The sequence below is a fragment of the Ciona intestinalis genome, chromosome 8, assembly GCF_000224145.3.
Source record: "Ciona intestinalis chromosome 8, KH, whole genome shotgun sequence".
NCBI classification, from domain to species: domain Eukaryota; kingdom Metazoa; phylum Chordata; class Ascidiacea; order Phlebobranchia; family Cionidae; genus Ciona; species Ciona intestinalis.
This window is the reverse complement of record NC_020173.2, coordinates 5,944,782-5,959,939: the sequence shown is the minus strand read 5'-3', so window position 1 is coordinate 5,959,939 and position 15,158 is coordinate 5,944,782. Positions and strand designations below refer to the sequence as shown.

At 38.0% G+C, this 15,158-nt stretch overlaps 3 protein-coding genes and 1 pseudogene across 3 annotated transcripts; 2 read left to right on the top strand and 2 right to left on the bottom strand.

Moving 5' to 3' along the window:
* Nucleotides 1-2,394: 2,394 nt before the first annotated feature.
* LOC100177080 lies at nt 2,395-3,159 on the bottom strand (annotated as a pseudogene).
* Nucleotides 3,160-4,970: 1,811 nt separating this feature from the next.
* LOC100179417 (serine/threonine-protein phosphatase 4 regulatory subunit 2-A) lies at nt 4,971-7,907 on the top strand. The gene is made up of 8 exons (XM_002126757.5): nt 4,971-5,156; nt 5,496-5,574; nt 5,737-5,907; nt 6,164-6,295; nt 6,568-6,639; nt 6,705-7,057; nt 7,155-7,201; nt 7,456-7,907. Exons 1-8 carry the CDS (start codon nt 5,069-5,071, stop codon nt 7,675-7,677), a joined length of 1,164 nt encoding a protein of 387 aa, XP_002126793.1. The 5' UTR covers nt 4,971-5,068; the 3' UTR covers nt 7,678-7,907.
* Nucleotides 7,908-7,975: 68 nt separating this feature from the next.
* Nucleotides 7,976-12,035, top strand: LOC100180201 (cilia- and flagella-associated protein 70). Its single transcript, XM_002122514.4, has one exon. It carries the CDS (start codon nt 8,369-8,371, stop codon nt 11,675-11,677), a length of 3,309 nt encoding a protein of 1,102 aa, XP_002122550.1. The 5' UTR covers nt 7,976-8,368; the 3' UTR covers nt 11,678-12,035.
* A 265-nt stretch (nt 12,036-12,300) lies between these two features.
* On the bottom strand, nt 12,301-14,363 carry LOC100187305. Its single transcript, XM_002126960.4, has 4 exons — nt 14,184-14,363; nt 13,522-13,698; nt 13,036-13,225; nt 12,301-12,777 (listed from the first exon to the last, which is right to left on the bottom strand). The coding sequence occupies exons 1-4, from the start codon at nt 14,342-14,344 to the stop codon at nt 12,667-12,669; spliced, it is 639 nt and encodes a 212-aa protein (XP_002126996.1). The 5' UTR covers nt 14,345-14,363; the 3' UTR covers nt 12,301-12,666.
* Nucleotides 14,364-15,158: the final 795 nt, after the last annotated feature.

The window sequence follows — 15,158 nt, the reverse complement described above, 5'->3', positions numbered from 1 at the left end:
TACTTGCGGTATATAGTAGGGTGGGGGAAGATGGGACACGTTTAGCACATAATATCTAAATATCCTTATCGTGTTTTAAACAATTAACAACTGTCTATGGGAGTCGTGAGAATACGGTTTTATAATTCTTTGAATGTTTTTTGTTTACTACCAAATGGAACAAAAAAATAGAATGAAAAGGTGTCCCATCTTTTCCCCATCCCACTATATCAGTTGTATAAGGTTTACCAGTCGCCTTTAAACGATTTCTCCTTTATTTACTTTATCCTTGGCTTGTTATAACACATTTAGTTTTGCTGTTAATTCGTTTTTATCTCTTCGATATGTTAATTAAAATGACATTTGTTATTGTAATTAAACAAATAAAAGTTATGCTATTTAAGACTAACGCTATCCCATCTCAACCCACAGTACAACGTGTTGTTACAATAGGTCAAGTTAAATAATATACTGTTACAATAGGACCAAACCCGTAAATACATAAATCAAAGTCGAAAAAGGATTGAGGTTTTATTCTTTAAAATCCTGATTGATTTTTGTTGGTTCGATTCCCAATTCTCCTAAAGGCAAAAACAATTATGCTTTGTATTTTCCCGACGCAGTAAACGTGCGCTTTAAAACGTATTTGCTGCAAAACCAAATTTAGCTTGATATTTTATACACCTTGTGCTTGCCTACCAATTATAACACGAATGTAACTTTGTGGGTGAATTTTTGTGCATGGCTGGCAATTTTTACAATCCATTAGTGACCACTGAGCTGAAGTATTTGCTGTTAAGTGTCTTGCCACATACGTTCACGATGGTGGTAGTCTCGAGTCTCGAACCTGTAACCTCTGTCCAATCGACAAACGCTATATTTATACTGAGTAGAAATCCATAAACCACAAGCCAATTGATTAATTATATATTAGGATTCAAGAGCAACCTGCAACTTTTATACATGTTCTGTATTTCGTAAAATCGTTATTATTATTCACAGTTCAATAAGCAGTTCCTATAATTTTAAACAGTGCAACTTATACAACATAATAACAAGCGATAAAATATGCAAAAAAGTCATAAATGTGAATGCCGAACTTGAAAAGACTGCAATTTTTAAAGCATTTAAAAGAGTGTATACCCTAGTTTTTTTTACTCTAGTTTTTTTAACAAACAAAAAAATAGAAGTTATAAATACAAAAATACAACTGCCATTTAAAACAGCAAAAGTGCAAAAAAACTAAAATATATCGATCGTAATATTATTTATTGTTCAACGGTCTTTAAATGATCAGACAATGTACAAATCTCTAATAAAGAGACATTACCAAAGAGAAAGGGAATTACACAGGAAACATACTAGTTACCACAACCAAGATCATTGATTTTTCCAACACATTACCAATATATAGTAGCTTTATAGAATTTTAAACAGGTTTGAATGAATGAATTCTTTTTTTAGGCCTAGTTAGCTGTGGTCGAGAAGTTTACAAAAGCTAAAAGATGGAAAGTAAGAGTAAAACGACAGTCGTTATAACACGCTTATAAATTGAACAGAAGTAGAAAACTTATATAGGGTGGGGGAAGATGGGACACAGTTTCATTCTATTTTCTCATCACATTTGGTAGTAAACAAAGAACCATTCAATGAATTATGAAACTATATCCTCACGACTCCCATAGGCCGTTGTTAATTGTTTAAAACACGATCAGGATATTTGGATATTATGTGCCAAAGGTGTCCCATTTTCCACGACTCGACTATATAAAACTTTAATAGATTCCGTAAACGTGTAAGTGTATGCAGCTATATAGCGAAAACGGTTTCCTCATAAAGAGATTTCGGTATATCATTGTGACTTAACAGTTCCCGGTTATGACGTATGAAACGAATTGTTATTCGACAAGCGAGTTGGAGGCGCACTTATGACGTAACAATGAACTGGTCGATAGATGGAAGCTTCGATCCGATTGACGTCATACCGCGAAAACGACGTTCCTGTTTTAACGTGGACTCTCTGGTTGCTTTAAAGAGGGTCTGGGTAATTATTACACCGACTTATATATGAATAAATAAATGTAACTTATTTATCCTCGCATGGGTGGGCAACGGCCGCAGTCGTTATAACAGGTTGTTCTGTTTCATACACCTCGTGCACGCTTACAGGTCACCGTATGTAACTTTGTAAAATTTATATAAAGAATTGGCGACTGGGGCAAGCAGATATCATTTATACAAAAATAAAACACCACAAGATTAATAAATTCAAACTTATAGCGCGCTTTGAGCGAATGTTGAAATGAAATGGCAACAGAATTCGGGGTCTTGAACCTTAAACTTTTCTAGTCTGAGGGTAGATGAAAAAGTCTAAGGGCGGTCTACCGAAAGTTGATTAGTTCTGTGTTGTTTGAGCTACTTGGTTGGGAAAGATTCTCTCGAATTTTGGCGAATTTTCCAATTTATCACTTTGGTCCATTCGACAAGATCGTCGGAAGAACTGGCGGAAAAAAGCCACGTTCGGTCCGGAAATTCTAGCATGAAGCAATTCTCCCTACCCGCCACCACGCAGTCATTGCAGCGGTAACACTCCTCCAAATTAAGGGTACGAATCGGGCGGAAGCTGGTCGGGTTGTCGAAGTAGCTGAACTCGTTCCGGATAACGGAGAACCATCTCAACTTCCAGGTCTTGATGTGTCCGCCTTGTTTTGTGAGGAAACCAGACTTTGATGCAAGAGGAAGAGCTTTTGTTTTCTGTTTCAAGTCGGCTAAAGTAGCGTCGTTTCGAATCGTTGAATGGAAAACCATTTGCTGGTCGTAGTCGTCTGGTTCGTCCACCGACTTGGGGTACGGATATTTTAGTATCAGCATCGTCCCGTGGTCAAAATTTTTCGACAAACTCCCTAAATCAGCGCACAGAATGAGTTGGTTCGCAAATACCTGCAGCAGATGCGCCATGCTCATAAACGACCCGTGAGCGAAAACGACCTCAGCATCAGCTGTGACCTCAATTTTGAAATGTTTGACGGCATCATTGGTTCTAACAGATATACATTGCCCACCAGTAACATCTCGCATCAGAAAACTCCCTTCACGACCGTTGGCCATCAGCAAAGCTTCCGCTACATGTCTAGTAATTCCTCCATGATACCATTCTAAATCCTCCACCGATTGCACCATCGCATAAACGCACTAGCTACCGTATAGCTTCAGATAAAGGCCAACCTTTATAAAAACCTCTAAAAATGCTTTGCGGAAGCTAAAACCTACTTTTGTGTTTAACACTGTAAAAATACATGTTGTATTATTAATACGTATGTAGTAGGATGAGGGAAGACGGGACATCTTTAGCACATAGTATCCAAATATTCTAATCGTGTTTTTAAACAATTCACAACGGTCTATGGGAGTCGTGAAGATACGGTTTCATAACTCTTTGTATGTTCTTTGTTTACTTGCTGGGAGAGAAAATGTAGAAATATATAAATAGAATGAAAAGATGTCCCATCTCCCCCCACCCTGCTGTATAATTACCATTAAATACTGGATATACCGTTAGCACATTTAATATTCTGTTTCCTATATAACTTATAATACCATTTTAGAGTGTCCGCCAAAGCTATATTGCAGCGACGAAAAATATCAATATAAAACCGTAGCTTAACAATATTTCTTTTACTCATTACGTTTATTTGACTTAAAGTTTTTTAATTCGGGAAAAACAGTCGAGTTCTTGCGCTTGCTTTAACGTCTATGCCATTCTTCTCCGGATGTGAGCAACCAACATTGTTTAGCTATCCTGCATAAGCTGATGTGTGGGGCCGAGACACTGCTTTGTATTGAGCTTTTACTTCCCTGTAGGAAACAATGGATACTCTGTGTTGTTTCTTTACATAAAGGATAGTACATAGTGGGGTAAGATGGATACCGTTGGAATATATTATCCAATTTTTCCTAACTCTGTTTTTAACAATAAACAAGCTCTTTTAGAGTCGTGAGAATACCTCTATATATTTATTTAAATATTCCTTGTTTACTACCAAGTTGGACGGTAAAATAGAAATAAAACATATACCACCTTTACCTTAGCAATTTATATACTACATATTCACCCTTCTATCGTTACAGTCCCATATATGTATAAATACTATAACTCGGAACGTTATTATTCAAAATTTTATTTGTAAACACATAATCTATAGGTGCTAATTTTCTGCTTTTCTTATATAGAAATTTAACAATTTGAAGTTGTAGCTGAACTAGCTATATAAGCATACGCTACACCTATATGCTTTATTTTTCAACATAACCCCAATAACCACGACCTGACAAAGTCCTAAACAAACCCTTGACTTTTGTGCAATACGTATATACTTACTCATTCATTCATCTACGCATGCTGTTGGTTCTAAAATAGCAAAAGTATTTTGATACAAGTAGTTTCGCTCTCACATTGAATGAGTCATAACTCTATCTTACACAAGACAGGAAGTTGTTTCCATCACGCCAATAGCCTTTCATAAACTTATGCCTACAACTTATAGAAGTGAAGTTTTACCACTGCCGCATAAAAGTCATTTCTATGTGCTTTTTTGTGGTAAACAAAGAATGTTTACAGAAATATATAACCCTAGCCTCACGACTTCAAAAGGGCGTTGTGAATTGCTAAAACATATTTAAAATCATGTGCTAACGGTATCTATTTTACCCTAAAACATGTTTATATACGGACTCTGTACAGTACTATACAGCTACGTCAGTCTCGGACTACTTTTGATACACTTGTTTATATTTACATTTGTAAGTGCAGTGAATTTGTTCATTATTTCAGTAGAACCCCTTAAAGCCTCAGCCCCATTCTCATATGTTTAGGTTTTCTATATTTAACTGTTACGTTTTGACGACACTCCCCTAATAAAAAATGTGTATATCATGTCTATGTGGAAACGAATGCAAATAATTTTTTAACAAAATTCACATTTTTGTTTTAGTAATACAGCTATAGTTTTTAATTAATAATTATTTTAAGTGTGTTTTTAACAGACCAACTACACAAATAATTAAATAAATCACTGACCAAGCTTGTAATATGAAATCTAAGCCAGATTTATCCAGTTTAACCATCGAAGAACCGCATCATAACGACGAAATAAATGCTTACGTGCAAGCTGTTGAAAGTATGTGTGTTTATAAGTTTGCGAATATTGTGATATAATACGAATGCCCAGTAGCGTTGCTACGTATTGTTTGATATGAGCGTAAGGGTGTATCTTGAGATAAATGCTTATAAGTTATGTATATATAAAATAATGAATCGCTTTATTCTGATTTTTGTCTCATTCATAAAATGGGTTGGAGAACTTGGAGTAATATACAAAATCGTAAATATAAGGAAAGAATGGCAGCACTACAGTTTTTTATAACAGGTTAATGAATAAAACCTAATTACAAAGTTAATTAATCCTTAAAGCAGGTGCAGATTTAATATAATTTCACGAAATGTTTAATTATTTCAGACTTCGATGAGGAGAATGCAACTTTGACGGAAGATTTGGAAAAATATTTAAATCACGTCGCTAAAACTGGACACATATTGTAAGAGTAACGTTATTTCCATAAATTACATATATATACTTCATTCATTTTTTCTAGTTTAACAACAAACTTTTTGTTCTGTTTAAAAAACCCTAAATCAAATTTCCAGTTGGCTAAATAAAGTAAAATGTATAAGTTTTCTAAATTGTTGATTATTTTCAGGGGGACATGGAAAAAGGTCCAAAAAGTTTTTCTATTAAAAATGAAGCAGACAATGAATGAATTCTTTGAGAAGAATCCTTACAAAGCGGGGAAGATTAATCCGAATTGTGAAAACGATGATTATCATGAAATGAAAGATCGGCTGATTACTTTGATTGATGATTTTGACAGGTACGGGATTTTCTCAAAATAAATATGGCGGTCTATGTATGTAGGTGTATGTGTCCCTGGGCAAGACACTTAACTGCAAATTTCAGGGATCACGAATTGGGTTTTCTAAATTATTAGCTTTACGTAAAAAAAATTTATAAAACAATCACCAACAAGTAAGAGTGACATGTGGGGGTACCTTTACTCCTGACATTTTTGAAAAGTTGCCCATTGAGCCTACATCATATTATGTTCTAACATGAATGTTATTTCACAGTCCTCCTTTTACGTTCCAACGACTGTGTGAGCTCATCACAAATCCAAAGAAGAATTATTCGAAATGTGAAAAGTTTATGCGAGCTGTTGAGAAAAACCTGATGGTTGTCACATCGTGGTCGTATTCTAACATGTAAGCTTGTGGTTCATGTTTGTATTGGTATGTTGTGTTTTGTAGTATTTTTGCTATAGGAATTTTAAGTCTGTATACAACATACATAATAAAATTTTTATTGTGCTTTTGACGTATATGAAAAAGGCTGTATTTAACTTTTGTTGTATTGTAAGCGGGCATAAGGTGTATGAAACAGAACACCTGTGTTATATACCTAGTTTTCTAGCCACACGAGGATAAATCAGTTCTGTTTTATAAACCAATAGTTTAATTTCTTTTATCATTTCTAGAAAAAGAACATCAGACACCCCATGTAAAGTAAACGGAACATTTGATTCACAAACTCATTACACAAGTGAAAGGTAGATTGGTATATTGTTGGAACAACATCACAACAAACTAATTAATTATGCATTTGCTCTTCCAGCACATGGTCTTCACTCCCTCCCTCACCAGCTCTTACAACAACTGCCCCGAAAATACCTGATGTCACAGTAACCTATTGTGATGAAACTAAGAAGAACAATGAAGGTCAAAGTTCAGACAATACAACAAATAATGAAGCAATCACTTCCAGTACACAACTTATTGAAGATAATGCAAAAGATGGAGCAAATCCAAATAAACAGCCAGATATTAGGGCCGAGAATGAGGTTGCAGTAGATTATAATAAAACATCAGAAGTTTTATGCAGTAGTTCTAGGAATGAGAGAAATGAAATAAAAGTATCGCCTGATAGAGGAGAGGGTGTTTGTGAGCTTGACAAGAACCCATTACCAGGCAAGTATTCCAACTAAAAAAATTTGAAGTGCTTGTTATTTTAAATGTATTTATTGTTGGTTTATTGTTACATCACTAACATGTTTTGTATTATCAGGAGTTGATACTTTGGTGGAAAAGCATTCAATTATAAAGACTGAAGAAGTAAGTATGTAGATCATGTTAATTATTTGTTAACATGGGCCCAAGGCCTGTCCCTACTACTGTTGTGGGCATATGTGTCCTTTGGCAAGACACTTGATGGCAATTGCTTCAACACAGTGGTTTGTAATTGGTTTGTCAGCCATGCAAAAAAGAATAATAGCTGACATTAAGCTTCGAATCTGTACACTGTTTGTTAAAAGCGGACATGCTGTACACTGTGTTGCTACAACAGATATTAATTTCATTCTACTTAGGTCCAAACATCACTAGTGACAGAGGCTGCTTGTGGAGATGTGTCGGACAAACCAATTGAAACCCCCGCAGGTATACTACCTGTTGTACAATCACCAAAACGTAAACTCGTTCCCGATAATGAGGTTCAAATGGAGTTAGGAAGCCCAACCAAACGTCCAAAACACGATGAAGCAGCTGATGGAACTGCACAAATGGAAACCTCAAATGAGACAACAATTTAGATTAAAATTTTATTCGTATAAGATGTTTTTATATTTTTCACCGTATGTTATGTGTTGCCAGTATTTTAAACTAAACACTGGTCATTTGAAAATCACTCAGTTCTAGGAACATAAAAGGACAGTGATTTTATTTAATATTTACCAATTTATGATTCAATTTAACTTAAATCATTGCCCATTTGTCCAATAATACTGCCTTGAGTCAAATAAAAATTGTTCTTTTCTGTTCATTCAGCCATTTATATTTAAGGATTTAATAATACTACTGTGTATGCGAACGGAACCACTGCAATTTGGACAACTAATAAGTACCACTGAAATGATGCAATTATCGTTTATTGTTTTGAGCAAACAAAGTTGTGGCACCCCTGAGCCTCGAATTCTGCACCGTCTGGTTTAAAGCCCTCTACTCTGCCACAGCAACGAACACACGATTAAAATGGGTTTAAAAATGTCGCCAAGAATTCATTTAATGTGTCTTAAGCATGAAGGTTGCTATTATTTCACAGTATTTGAACCAGCAGATGATTAATGCCAAAGTGATACTCCCCATATGTTTTTAGCTTGAAATTATATATGAAGGAATACGATCTCTATGTTGGAGCGTTGCCATAGCAACATTTTAAACGAAAAAGAAATCTTGGTTTGCCGTTTTCGTTTCTTGCTTGAAATGCTAATTTAAAGAAGTAATATGGCAGAAAACGAACATTCTCGGTCCTCAGAAAGTATTCACGTAACTGTACTTCGTGCTCGTAGACTTAAAGGGGTTAAAGGCGACGTTTTAACTTCTTATGCAAAGGTTGAATTTGACGGCAAAAGTTTGGGCGATTCAGCGAAGGTAGATTCAACCGCAGAGGTCAGTGCTGAGTATAATTTCACTACAAGTTTCGACTGCTCGTTCACTGACGGTCACCATACACTTGACGATGTGGCTTCAAAACCATTGCTGATAACAGTAACAGAAGTTTTACCTAAAGAGAAAAAGCAAAAGGAAGAAAAGTCAGCAGTTCTTGGGCAGTGTACAGTAGACTTGTTACCTTTGCTGCTTCAACCTGAATCTGAAATTACAAATACGTTGATTTTGCACGCTGTCCCTGGTTCTCCTCTTGAAACTGTCACCCCTGAGTTCGGCAAAGTCGAAATTGATATCAAGATTTCCGTAAATGAACCGCTTCTTGATGGAGAACAACTTACCCAAAGTAATCTTTTTACTGTAAGACTTGGCTCTGCTTATTCCTTACCTGATTCCTGGTCTTCTGGATCTCATTATAATTACATTGTTGGCCTGCCTGTACCAGTTACCTCTGAAAAACAAGCAACTGTAATATTCCAGAACGGCGCACTGAAGTCTAGTGCTGATAAAGAGCCTTCCAAAAGGTCTGCCAAGTGGTACAGTGTCCCTAATGCTGTCAGTGCCGCACAGTTCATTCCTAACAGCCAGAAAGAACGTGTTTCATTTGAAGAAGAAAAAGGCGACTTTTCAGGCAAAGAATTCCGAGATTTTCGCATTGAAGCTGAGTCTGAAAAGAATCGAATTTCTTGGGACGTCGAAAAGCGATGTTACCTCGATCCAGATGCAAAAGCCGAGTTCCAGAACAAGATTTCACAAACTCGTTACTGGCCTGTGGAAGTAATGAGAAATGTACCGTCACAATCTAAAGTGCCGACCGCTGCTGGAAGCAAGAAAGACAAGAATGCTCCTGCTGAAGATGATGGTAGCATCTCGTTTCATGGTGTTGTATATGTTGACCTCGCTCCTTTGCTTTACCCTGGTGTTTGCTCTGTAGCTGGTGCATTTGCAGTCCACCCATTTAGCGAGAGCGAGCTCAAAGAGAAGACGAAGCGAACAAGCGCAGTCGCAGAAGATATAGCGCGAGTTCAAAGCAGTACAAGTCGTGGTACTGGTTCGTCACCTGTGTTGAAAGGTAAAGGGGCAAAAGAAGGTTCAACAGCAGTATCAAAGAAAGGTTCTGCTGTCAAGCATGCAGAGTCAACTGCAGAAGTGGACGGAAGCCAACAAACCAACACAGACAGCTTGGCATACACAGAATCCCGTAGTTACCTTTACTTAGAGTTTACTCTTGCCCGACCTTTTGTGCCAAGAAGAGAGCCGGAAGAGTTGGCGGCGATGGTAAGAGAATACATTCCACCAAGACCTGCATTTAAACGAGCAGTTGGTGGAGCTGCCAAGGCTGTTGAAGATTACCACGCGCAGTTAGCTTCTGTGGCATCCATGGTGCTGGATGAATTTCGTGAGATGTTTGGAGAAGAAATAGGAGATGATGCTTTGAACCAGACTGAGGCAAAACGTCGCGAGCGCAAGAAACAACTGATGTACCAACTCAACTCATCAGGTAAATACTTCGCGTTTAAAGAGCAACTGAAACATTCTGTCGTTAAAATCGTGAGGGAGAAGTACATGAAAACTACAACGTTCAAAAGTAAGGATGAACTGCAAGCGTTTTTGTCCGATCTGTATGTTTACTTGATCGATGAAATGCATGCGGCGTTCGGTAAGTTGCTATCGATGGAGAATGAGCCTCAGGAGGTCATAGAACCGATGGTGGATTCATTACAACTTAAACGATTTGCTCAAGAAGCAGAAGTCAACGAGGAGTACAAGATGGCGTCTAAATATTACCAAGAGAGGTTGGCTATGAATGAGAAGGATCCAGAACACTGGTTCGATTACGGGACGTTTAATTTGCTAGTGGGCGACAACAGCAAGGCTAAGGAATGTTTCAAGGAGACTGTGGCGATAGATCAGACTTACAAAGAGGGTTTGCTAATGTATGGTATTATGTGTACCATGGATGAATGCTACACTGAAGCTGAGACGGTACTGGAAAGATCTACATCTCTGGTTGAAAGTTCACCAGATGCAACACCACAGAATCTAGCATGGACTATACTAGCGTTGTTTTACGACAGCCAAGGAAACGAGATACAAGCAGAGCACGCATACTCGCAAGCTAACAAGCTCAATATCGCTGCAGCTGTTGAAGCAATGGTGAATTCCGAAGCTAAGGAAGAAGAAGTGAAAGAAGTTGCCGAAAAACCTGACCCTGGATCCGTTGCGGGCACAGAGCAAGAACAAGCTGCATCTCTACTGCCATCTACCGGTAGCAACACCAAGCCCCAACCACCAGATTCGGCAAAATCTGTTTCAACAGTTCGTGGGACGACCAAAGCATCCACGAAAAAGGATCCACGGATTCGAAGCTCGACTGAGAACAGCGTCTCTTCGCATGACCAAGACGCTAAACAGAAGCCAAGTGAAGCAGAACCAAAGGTTACAGCTGTACCCAAGCAAACTATCTTCCTACAAGCAGCGCAGTGGCTGTTACGACGCAAAGCTCTCAAGTTCGCTGAGATCTCTTTATCCCATGAGCTGTTAGAACCGCACGGAGGTCCTAGCGCCGAGTATTATATCGCTCTCGCCCAACTACAAATGATGAGACGTCAACTTTCCGGCGCTAAAGATAGCTTAGAGCTTGCTACCTCATTCGACAACGAACACCCAGACGCGTGGGCGATGATGGGGCATTTCCACTACGTTTCCGGCGACTACATATCCAGCAAAAGTTGCTACGAACGCACTCTTGCTTTTGTGACCGACGCTGCGGAGATGCATTCAATATACCTGCGGCTTGCTTCTATATATCTACAACAGGGCGAGTTCCAAAACGCTAAACGTACTTACCTCCTTGCATGTAAGCATTCCCCGACGTGTATATCCTGGCTCGGCGTCGGCATCGCCTGTTATCGACTGAACGAAATATCCGAAGCCGAAGACGCATTAGCCGAGGCCAATATACTGAACAATACTAACTCTGACGTTTGGGCTTATCTTTCCCTAGTTTGTCTTAACACAGGGCGAAAGCTGGAAGCTGAACAAGCTTACAAATACGCCATGAAAATCGGCTTCGATGACGAGAATGTGATCGAAGAGATACACAGCGTGCAGAAGAAGCTAGGGTTTGGTAACCCCTCCTATTAATACTGTGTTCAAATTGCTTTTATTTCGTTACGCGTTTTTATTTGCCCGTATGCTCTTGTTTATTGTATATTAGGTTGGGGTAAGATCGTCTTTTTTTCCATTTCTTCGTCCCATTTGCTAGCAAACAAACAATATTTACGATAGAATATATGGGTTATTAAATGCTAACGATATCCATCTTACCCCACTCTACTATAGTGCTTTTATATATTACCGAAATTCGACATTAACTAAAATTCAACAACTTTTTTATACATACTTGCATAGTAACAAATGTTTCATAATTCAAAGTCTTCGTTGTGTTTCGTGACTTCTGCGTTTCTTTTATATTACATACAGCAGTGTATAAATTCAGACATTGAAACTGTGTGGTTTGGCAAATTTTGTACATCGGAGTAACGAACGTTTTGAATTCTGCGACACAGTAATATAATCTTATAAAAAAAGAATAAAATCGTGGACCATCTTACCCCAACCTACCTATACGAGTGTGTACAGACTTATGCTATATTATGGCTGGTACGGTTAAGTTTTTTTAGGATAATCAAAAACACATAGTGTACCGAAGTAGGCCATGACCAAAGTCGATGAACAATTTTGATGACACGACAACAGCAGCAAAGTTAGGATAATTTCTATGACAGAATTTATTCGTGGAACATTTATTGTTTGCAGTTTCACAGTTGCTCTAGAAATCTTTGGCGGCATTTATATGCAGTGGCAATTTGGCAATGCACGCTAAAAGTAAAAGTACCGAATAGGCAAGTGTTATGCAGGCTAATGGAAGTCTTGAAAGTAGAAAAAAGAATAAAAAAAAACACAGTATTGTTATAAAATTGTGGGCCAACGCTGGCCTAAATTTGATGTCTCATAGCACGTCTCGCTGTAGACCTCGATAGAACAAAATGTTATAAAAAATTATAAAACAAAATAAAAGGGAACAATTTTGAGACCCAATTCTGACGTCATCATGACGTCACATAAACATCTTATTTTAGCGTATGACTCCAATTTATGGGGTTGTATTTTAATTGCTCCGAATCCCTTTTGTTTTCGAGTAACTTCAGAACTTGTTTTTCCTTCCAACGAGTTTCCATCATCTTAAATAAGAATGTATTAATATTAGTCCGAATTTTATTTAAACAACTATTGGCTTATAGTAGTATAATACGCTTTATATAGTAGAGGGGTAAGATGGTTCATATAGTGGGTTGGGGTAAAATGGGACATGTATATATAGTAGGTTGGGGTAAAATCGTTCATATATATATATATAAATATATAGTAATGGGGGTGAGAAGGGCCATGGTTTACATTTATTCGTTCTTTTACAACATTAGTTTCTACTTTTCATTTACCTCTTTATTAGCTTTAGTAAAAGTTAGCAAGAAATTAAATTTGTTTCTTCTTTTTTCATAATCCTCCATACAATCTCTCCTATCCTTCTCTGACGTCATAATACTCTCATTCACCGCCTCCTCCCACTCTCTCCTCTTGAGGAGAACCCGGTCATCCATTTGTGATTTGAGCGTTCCTCTTAGAGTTGATCTGTAATGTAAAGGGATGTATTATGTAAAATGTTATTACTATATATATAGAGTTATCTTCTCATGGCGGGGCAACTACAGTCATTATAACACGGGTGTTCTGTTTCATACACCTTGTGCCAGCTTACAAGTTACCACGTATGTTACTTTTTGGGTGGCTGTACACAGTATCCGGAATTCGTCCGTTTTGTCTGTTTTGTCCGGATTTCGCTGCCGCATGCGGAACTCGGTAATGTGTTTGCATACGACTTCGCACGCCGGATACTGTGTACAGCCACCTTTATACAGAAAACAAACCTGTAGTTCTCCCTCACAGCAGCTGTTCCATACACCGGCTTCTGCCATTCCCCATGTTCTCGCATCCACTTCTGTTGCTGCATTAATATACATCTCCTATGCATGTGGTACTGGGATTCCCCTGTCTCGAGAAACACGGTTCGCTTGGGGACGGTGGGCGGGTGTAATACATCAATGCTGTAGAAAGATTGTATGGAATCAAGTTACATTAGGACAAGAATCTTTGAACCAGACAGTTGACCGCACAAGAAAAGATACAGCAAAGCAATTGGGAACATGCTCCAGTTTTTAAACGTTTAAATTTTAGTTATAATCTAACAGGAAAGCGCTATAGGGTGTTGTTTATGTAAGGTTGTTAACGTAATGGACCAACTCCGGCTTAAATGAGTATAACTTTATGTAACCGTTCATGTTGCTCGCATGGCGGGACAACAGTTATTACAACACGGGTGCTTTGTTTCATGCACCTCGTGCCCGCTTACAAGTTACCACGTATGTAACTTATTTATCCTCGCGTGGCTGGAAAATGACAGTCGTTATAATAACACGGGTGTTCTGTTTCATACATCTCGTGCAGCACGCTTATGGGCTACCACGTATGTAACTTTGTTGGTAATTGCTTATCTATATGCTGACCGACAATTTAGCTCAATCATATTTACCGTTGTACAGGATTGATCCCAGTTATAGCTGGTGTTACAAGGGTAGACCTTGGTACAATATTTGGCAACCGGGTAGGCAAAGTAGCACTTCTTCTGTGACGGGCTCTACTTCCTCTAGAACCTGGTGTCTTCGTCGTTTGGGGTAAAGTTGCTAAAGTCATATTAGGTTTCTAAAGTCACTTACACCCCTATTTGCAAAATAAACATTCACTGGTAAATTGTTAGAAGATATAACTAGGCTGGCTTAATGGAACGTTAAATGGGTCGGTTAAAATAACAGAAGAACTCACGACTCTAAACGAGCCGTTTAATTGCTAGATTTAAAATATGAGATATTACGTACTAACGGTGTCCATTTTACCCACAGTATGAAATATTCATTTTCGTATCAAAAATTTTGAAATTCCACTTAAAACGACAAAGGAATATCAATGCTATTTTAACACATACAAACGCTAGGCGCAAATATGTCTATAGAATTGTTACGAAGGCGGCGGAACGACGCTTTATTGAACGCTACAACGTCAATTGATGTAACTGATAAATACTGAAAGATATAATAAGACATAGCTCATAGCTCCAGCCGTTATATAAAGCAGCCCAATAAAGTAAATTTTCCCGACATACATTAAATAACGAAAAAACAATCACCCACCAGTTACATACGTGGTAACTTGAAGCAGGCACGAGGTGTATGGAACAGAACACCCGTGTTTGATGACTGTTGTTGCCCCGCCATGCAAGGATAAATAAGTTACATTCATTCATTCTTTCAGTAAAACACGTCAATACACTTCCATGCACCACCTTCCTCTTAAACTTTCACTTGAACTCTTGACACTGAACACTATTATGACATCACTCTTTCCTATTGTTGTATCACAAGTGTCATTCCCTCAAGTCCCATATATATCTTGACAACTCTCGACGCCAACGCCACTTAATCTCAACGAAACGCCGGCAAAACCACCCGAG